The sequence below is a fragment of the Melopsittacus undulatus genome, chromosome 6 (genome assembly GCF_012275295.1).
Source record: "Melopsittacus undulatus isolate bMelUnd1 chromosome 6, bMelUnd1.mat.Z, whole genome shotgun sequence".
In the NCBI taxonomy this organism is placed as follows: domain Eukaryota; kingdom Metazoa; phylum Chordata; class Aves; order Psittaciformes; family Psittaculidae; genus Melopsittacus; species Melopsittacus undulatus.
This window is the reverse complement of record NC_047532.1, coordinates 15010795-15018712: the sequence shown is the minus strand read 5'-3', so window position 1 is coordinate 15018712 and position 7918 is coordinate 15010795. Positions and strand designations below refer to the sequence as shown.

Sequence of the window (7918 nt, the reverse complement as noted above, 5' to 3'; positions counted from 1 at the left end):
GGCAATTTGGTGGCCATATATATACATACATATACAAGGTCATGCATTTTCCCAAGCACTGATACCAAAGAGACCCAAGTTCAGCTGCCTGAATAGTGCTTTGTACTATTCACAACAGATCTGGGGTAAACCACCATTGCTCTGTGCTAATACAGCTTGTTCTGTCTGATTAGTTGGAAGAGCACTGATAATGAATGGGAAGCAGCTTTAGGAAGGGTTTTTTTTCCTCTTTGTAAGTTAACTCTCTTCAGAGTAATTCTTTCTCTTATCGGTGTTTAGATGGAGCATGTTTCAGTATTTTCTTTACCTTCTTTTTAACTTGCTTACAGTGAGACAAAACTTCTCCTTTCCCCTTCCTTGACATCTGTTTGAGAGCCCTAACCACTGCTTTCAGATGTGTGCACTTTAAAAAGGTCAGTTATACAAAGTTAATGCTTTATTTGGGAATTCTTACAGAAAAATGATCCAGTGAAGTATTAAAAAATGCAGTCCAAGGCAAGGAACTAAGTACACAGAACGCAGTCATAAAAATAATCCTAAGAAATCAGTGGGTCTTCTTCAGTCCTCCTTTACTTTCAAAGGACCAAGGGGAAACTAGGAAGCATTATTTGCCAATAAACTGAGGTGCTCGTTTCTCCCTGAAGGCAGCCATCCCCTCCTGCCGGTCTCTTGTGGGAATGTTCTACATGTAAGGAAAAAAAAAGGTATGTTTTTCATTGATAAGTCTGATGTGGTTTTAAGTACTGATTAATTGAGCAGTAGTAGTCTTAAGACTGCTTTTTCTTCAGTGATATATTAACTGCTACCTTTCATGTTTTGCAAATAGGTAAATAAGAGACTGGGTTGTAGTGTAAATCACAAGCAAAGAACCTAAGACAAAGGCCATAGACCAGAAAACTAAAGAGGAAAACAAGTTCCATAAGTTTAATGCTTTACCATCTTAAAATAGACTGAGAGCATAACAGTTACATTGTTCCATTAGCTGAGAAAGGTGCATGCTCTCAGAACTTGTCAAAAAGAGTGACTACAGGCAAAATCTGGATTTAATTTCAAACCATCTGTAAGACTCATCCTATAATTAACATTGGTGAAACCAAGACTGTGCAATTACTTCAGACAAGAGTATTTAAGGAAGGACTGTGGTCTCAGGCAGGCACAGAGAAGCAGCTAAGCATGAACTATGCATGACAACAGTTAATATTCCAAAACAGAGATCTGGAACTACATTCAGTTATGTTCTCAAGAGTTTTAGATTTAGCTGTTAGTGCTCCCTTATGGGGAGAGGGAAATAGAACAGGATGATGTGAATAGCTGGTTTTAGGAAATACACATTTGTTCCTTTCAGGAATGCATTATGAAGGTAACCAACTTACCTGGGCATAGCACATCCCCTCAATAGCCATCCCTGATGCAATGTCAACCTGGGGATGAAAGGGCAGGAGTGAGTTTTGGCTGAAGCATCACCCTAAAAACACTTCATAACCCTCAAATCAATAACCATTCTCTCCTAGTGAGGGACCTTCACTCCTGTATTACAACAACAGTGTTAACATCTGTCTAAAAGGAAAATTCTGCCACATTAATTTTGTTTTTAAAGAGAAGAAGTCTTTAAAACCCCTGGAACAGTTTTCAGTGTCTCAAGGTATGGATTATAACTCATCTGTCCTAAACATTTTCAGCATAGCACTTTTTTTAAGAGCTGCCTGTCTGCTTCATTCACCTCAGTATTTAGAAGAAAAATAAGTTACCTCCATTCCTCTGTTTATTGCCAGTTTTCCCATTTTCACAGCAAATGGAGCCTTTATTGAAAACAAGACAAAAACCAATCAACTAAACCAAACCACAACAAGCATTTAAAAATAAAGCCACATCCATTCATAATAGTGTAGCTGCTGCATTGTTTTCCTAGCACCAAAGGACCTTTTTGCATAGAGAAGTTTGCAGCAAGTTGGTAAGTTTAAGAACCAATTTGGTGTTATCTGCAGTTAATAGATGTATGCGGTGCAAGTTGTTGGTGTGCTCTGCAGCTCTGCATAACCACAACTGGGAGGTAAAACTGTCCTATGGGTTAAGCAGATGGATGTTAATGCTTGTTCCTACAGAAACTGCCTTGACAAAAAGGACAGAGTTAAGAGATCAGCAGGAGCCAAGACTCATATTTCACACAACTGGATTTCAGTTGTTTGCTCTCTCTCAAGGGAAGCAGAACTGCCTTTACACTGACCACAGGTACAATGCACTGACCTGTGGAAGGATTTCTTTAGCCAAAGTCAATGCTCTCTGGTAAGCTGCATCTCCTTCGTTGTTTTGTGGCACAGTGTGATTTACTAATCCAATTGAGGCAGCTTGTTGTCCATCAATCTGTCTACCGGTGAAAATGAGTTCCTTTGCAAGACCTATTCCAACACATCTGGGCAGGCGCTGGGTTCCACCTTACAACAACAGCAAAAACACCATTGTCCATTTCCGAGAAATCCCCAAAACAACAATATTTTGTCTTCTTACATAACAAGGTTTGTGTTTCTTTAAGAACTGTTAGCTGAGTATGTCAACATTTTGCAAGGCATATGAAAGGTTTGAGCATTTCAGTATTGTGATAAACAGGAAAAAGTAAATGGACTTTCCTAAATTCATAGCAAGACTAAGACAGGGCTTGGAACAGAACTCTTTGTTCACAGATCTTTTGGGTCGCTATAAGATGCTGCTTCTAATTTACAGTCAAAACACTTCAAGTGCTTTAATGGTAAAATATTTACTATATGGCTGAGAAAGTAAAGAGACTGAAGACTTAATGAAGGTTACCTGCTCCAGGAAGAAGCCCTCTTGTGGTCTCAATAAGGCCCATTTTAGCTGATGAAGCTGTTTGTTAAAAAAAAAAATAAATATGGGGTTTAGGTATTTCTTGATCTTTGTACCTACAAATTTTCCATAGTGAACTGATTAATGAAACTGCCAATACTGAGCTGGAACTGCTCCAGGAAGCTGGAAAGTCTCAATACTATAGGGGTTATCAACAGCTGAGGGACATGTAGTATTGGCTACCTACCCCTAATGTAGCCATTTTATCTACAAAAATGAACCTTGGGTCCATTCTAGATGAAACATGGAAGATGGAAGAATGGAAACAAAAGAACAAGTCTTCCACTCCAGACTGATTTAAGTAGGGAAGGTTAGATCTAGCCAGAGTGCTGAGGCAATATTACATGATAATAACTATTTAATTCTACAAAGAAATAGATCTCTGAAGGAATCCTAATCTTGTCTAAAACTGGGCTTTACTCTTTTAAGCAAGGAAACTGCTCTTCCATTAGTAACTAAATGTCACAGTTTTGGGACAAACATCTATTCATTTCCTGAACTGTGCAAATTCCTCTCTCTGGATTCCATCACCAGTCAGCTATCACTTGTGCAAGGTCTCTTTAAAATACAGTCACCAAATACAAGAAGATTCCTCTATTAAGCAACACACAAACCTGCTACTCGAAGGTCACAAGCTAACGCCAGTTCTAGTCCACCACCCAGAGCATAGCCATCTATTGCAGCAATTGTGGGTACAGGCAGGGCCGCTATAGAAGAGAACACAGATTATAGTTTCGTTCCAGAAGTTCTGTTCCATTCATGTAGCGAATTTCATTGCTTAAATGCTAAAACTTTTAGAGGTGTTCTCAAATTCAGAATGGCTTAAGAATTCATATTCTGCCACCAGACTTCTGACTGTCTCTAAATGGTAGGAACTGTCTTTCTGTACTTCTCCTTTCTTTGTGAGAAGAATGCAAAACATTCTTGCATGTGAAGAAGCATGCAAATACAAATACTGCAGCACAAAACAAGATTGTCTCCTTGCAAATGCATGGTATGACTATCCAGCTGTTGCAGTTAAACAAAGGCATCATTCCTGATCACTATTTACAAGGATTAGCCTTTCTGCTGCTTTCCTTAGGCAAGGCTCCTGAACTTGGTAAGTACTGTTATCACCTTATAACTGAGGAGCCTGAGGTGCACGGAGATTAGCTGCTTGATAAGATCCCTTTTAAAATACTCGGGGAGCTGGAAGCAGACTTCAGCCATGCTAGTTCTATGTTGTAACTATCCCCTGCACCCCCAACCGCTTCTCTGGTCTGAGAGACAGGGTCATTCTCTCTACACCGTTGTTTGTTTTTAATCAATGCAATTCTTATTGTTATTTTAGCCAGATTTCACTTTGGTGTTCCTCCCTAGTGAGAGCAGAGTAAGTCAGAAATAGGGGTAGAAAATCAATTGCAGAAGTCCATACTTCTTTCGGGGGTCGGGGAGGAGAGGGAGAGGGGGGGAGGAGGGCTATAGGTACAAAAGCTCTGACATTTAACAAATCCATGTAGCAAATCCATCCAGAGATCCGAATCCATGTTCTTAGGTCATTGCCGTATGAGTACTTCTGAGCATGTACTGAAACTGGGACAAACAACAGAGCTCATTTCATCTATCATTGTCTCCCAAGAAATATACAGAACTGCATATAGTATTCTTTGTTGTAGCAGATACTATATGCATGTGTGTGTGCTACTCTTCATCATGGATAAGGCATTCTGTGTTTGGAGTGGCACCAGGATAGTTGGTATTTAAGTCTAATATGATCTTTGTTTCTTGCATAAGCTGGAGCTACTTGGGAATCTACTCCTAAATGGGTAACTTGCTGGGCCTAGCATCATTCCCCTCCTGCAGCATTCCTAAATTTCTCAGTACAGGCAGTAGAGGACAAATTTCCTGAGATAATTATTTACCTATTTCATCCATGAGATTCCTCAGCCTTTTGACAAAGTGCCCAACTTCTGCATCATCCATCTGTGCACGTTCCTTTAAGTCTGCACCTAAATAGAGGATTAAAAGGTTAGAATCCAGGAACAGGGAAAGGACATCAGAACTGTGTTCCGTCCTGTCTTTCTTGGGGCACAGACTATTTCAGAAGTCACAATACAGTGTTCTGGTCAAGTAATGTCAGTGGAGGTTGGAATGGGGCCATTTGGGCTGGAGCAGGGGTTGGGCTGCTCTTCTGTGCCCTTTGAACAGATTCAGACAGCATGAATCACTGTATGTAATGATGATAATCCATAAAACTGGAAACCAAGGACTCCCAATAGCAGAGGTACCCGTGCTTGAAGACAGTTATAAATGAAAAACAAATAGTAGCACTATCTGTGCAGCTCACTCCATCACATCTTTATCACCAAAGCAAGCGAAGAGGCAGAAAGAGAGAGCAATGTTTGTTATTTGCTACACAAAAGCAAGCCTGCTCTTCTATCACACATTTCCAACTGCTTTCCTGCACGATCTGATCAGCATACAGCCCTAAGAGTCATCAACACTTGTAAGCTTGCAGAACCTTTGTCACTTACCAGCACAAAAGACACCTTTCACCTCGCTCTTGAACACCACCACACGAACCTTCTCATCAAAGCGGAGCTGTTCCAGAGCGATGAACAGCTATGAGAGAGGGAGTACAAAAAAGAGAATAAAAACTTGTAAGCATCTGAATCTGTATACCTGAATTACAGCAAGCTTCTAATCTAGGATAAAAATTCTTTTTCTCCCCCTGCAGGGGCCAGGAATTTCCTGGAAATCACATATGTGGAGCCAGGAGAATCCTTCTACAACACCCTCAGAATGAGCTATTTCTACATCTCTTTCTTCCATTCAGAGATGAACCTTTCCTGTGCCTTCAACTCCCCTGTAATAATGCAAGTAAGGACACTAACTTGAGTTAGCTAACTAAAGTAAGTCCAGTTAATAGTTAATAGTGTATAGTATGTTGATAGTGCAGTATTAACACGCCATAACCTCTTTTCTTCAGGCTATCCTGCCCCAAGGCAATCCCCCACTCTTCAGCAAAAGATCAAGTTTTTGTTTCAGATTTCCCACTACTGTTTTTACTGCAGTTAGTTACTGATTATGATTCCAAACACGTCCACAGGCCAGGCCCATACTCACTTCATTTACAAATACTTTTCCCAATGAATTTCTCGCGTGGGGTCGGTTCATTAGGATTTCAGCAATACCTTAGTAATAGGAGACAATTTCAGTTATACTTCATTTAAGTTCTCTGACACAGTAATTCAACTGGGAACAATATCTGCATGTGCTGCATCTTCTCTTTCCTGAAAATGCATATAAAGTGTATTCTAAAACAATCAGTTATTTAAAAGTGGAGGTGGTAGACCAACCATGTCTGTGGAACCCAGTTCTGCAGGACAGCTGTGAAATTCAGCAGCACTGTGAATAATATAAATAAAGCAGGCTTTTAAGAAGAAAATGACATCTAAGTATATATGTCTTACAATCATTGCAGACAGAGAAAGAAAAAACAACCCAAAACCAACAAACCCAAATGATTCATCTTAGGTTTCTGTTTAAAAGGCAACTAAATTCAGGTTTTCTTGCCCAGTCTTCAGGCGTTGAGGCACTGGCACAGGATGCCCAGAGAAGCTGTGGCTGCCCCATTCCTGGCACCGTTCAAGGCCAGGCTGGACACAGGGTCTTGGAGCAAGCTGCTCCAGTGGAAGGTGTCCCTGCCTGTGGCAGGGGTTTGGAATTGGATGAGCTTTAGAGTCTCTTCCAACTCAAACCAGTGTGGAATTCTATGATTAATTACAAAAATCATCCTCCTGAGATTGCTGTTTGAATGAGAGCAGCACAAACTGGTCACCTTCACTTCATGCTTCAGAACCACTTTGAAATTGCAGCTCCATTTAATTTAAAGTTAGCAAGCTCATCAGTGAAAGGACTTCACTCAAGGTTCCTAAGTCCAAGCAGGAAACTAAGACCACAACATCCATCTACTTTTCCCTTGCACTTGTGTTTTGTAAATTATTATCCAATGTTTTCTGTATGCTTTGGCAGGAAAAAAAACCTCTCTCCTTTTTCCTTGTGTGCACTTCTGCTCACGTCCCAGGCCTTAACGTTGGCAGATGCTCTTGCTGCTGCTGCAGGTGCACAGATGCTTCTCACATCTGTCACACTTCTTCTGCCCTGCTGGGAGGTCTGTGGCTGTTTCTCTGCCTGTGCCAGTGGCCAGTCAGTGAACAAGCGACATGTCATATAAGAACAGAGACAAAGATAACAGGCACCCGCAAACAGCAGAAACTCACCATTCCAGGAGCTATATTTATGTGTATGCAAAACTACCAGGAAGTTTTTACAAGCTCATGCAGAGGTTTCCCTTACCATGAAGTAATTCCAATGGCAACCTGCACCAAAACTCAACTTACTGCTTAGTGTCCCATGCAAAGACATGCCCTGGTCCTACCCTACCGTTAGCACTGTGCATCACTGAGACCAGAAAAAGCTAAGGTATGCAATCCAGAACTTCTTGTACCGGTATCTCCTGCATATATAACTTTTAAAAATGGATCTAGTTATTTATTTGGCAGCTGCGCCCTTGAAAAAGGCATCAAGGCATGACCTGACGCAAAGACACCCTAAGCACCCCGCCTGCGATGGACCCTGCAGGGCCGTCGGTAACCTGCCGGGCTACGAGGGATAGCTCGAGTGCGGTCGGGGCCCACCGCAGCAGCTGGGGACACGCGGTGCCACCAGCGCCGGCTCTGGAGCTGGTGTGTTTCGACCAGGAACCGGTACAGCGAAGCCCCCCGACGCGCTCCTCCGGCCCGCAGCACCACGGAACCGGCCTTGCCCCACTCAGCACTGGGGGCAAAGGGAGCGCCAGGTCCCGCCGCACTCACCGCTGCTCTCCCCGCCGGCCGCGCTCACCAGCACCTCCGCGCCCCGCCGCGGGGCGGCCCCGCTCCGGCCCCACCGCAGGAGGTCGCGTCCCGCCCGGCCCAGCCGCAGCATGGCTCCGGGATCCGCCGCCCGCGGGGCAGGGCCTCGGGAGGCTGCCGGAGGGGGCACTGCGCCTTTAAGGAGGAGGGGCGGGAGGGGCGGG

At 42.9% G+C, this 7918-nt stretch overlaps 1 protein-coding gene across 2 annotated transcripts; it reads right to left on the bottom strand.

The window, feature by feature from the left end:
* Positions 1-414: 414 nt before the first annotated feature.
* On the bottom strand, positions 415-7870 carry ECHDC2 (enoyl-CoA hydratase domain containing 2). Of its 2 annotated transcripts, XM_005151137.3 has the most exons (10): positions 7716-7870; positions 5965-6032; positions 5373-5460; positions 4761-4847; positions 3474-3566; positions 2803-2859; positions 2245-2432; positions 1749-1799; positions 1374-1421; positions 415-682 (listed from the first exon to the last, which is right to left on the bottom strand). In XM_005151137.3, exons 1-10 carry the CDS (start codon positions 7825-7827, stop codon positions 605-607), a joined length of 870 nt encoding a protein of 289 aa, XP_005151194.2. In that variant the 5' UTR covers positions 7828-7870; the 3' UTR covers positions 415-604. The 2 variants fall into 2 exon arrangements, with proteins under 2 accessions (XP_005151194.2, XP_030906773.2); XM_031050913.2 differs by lacking the exons at positions 5965-6032; positions 7716-7870 and adding an exon at positions 6198-7694.
* Positions 7871-7918: the final 48 nt, after the last annotated feature.

Coding starts and splice junctions, on each gene's coding strand:
- ECHDC2 (XM_005151137.3), bottom strand. CDS start 7,827: ATGCTGCGGCTGGGCCGGGCGGGACGCGACCTCCTGCGGTGGGGCCGG. Junction 6,033..7,715: donor GGCCGGCGGGGAGAGCAGCG/GTGAGTGCGGCG, acceptor CCTATTACTAAG/GTATTGCTGAAATCCTAATG. Junction 683..1,373: donor AGGGGATGTGCTATGCCCAG/GTAAGTTGGTTA, acceptor CCTTACATGTAG/AACATTCCCACAAGAGACCG.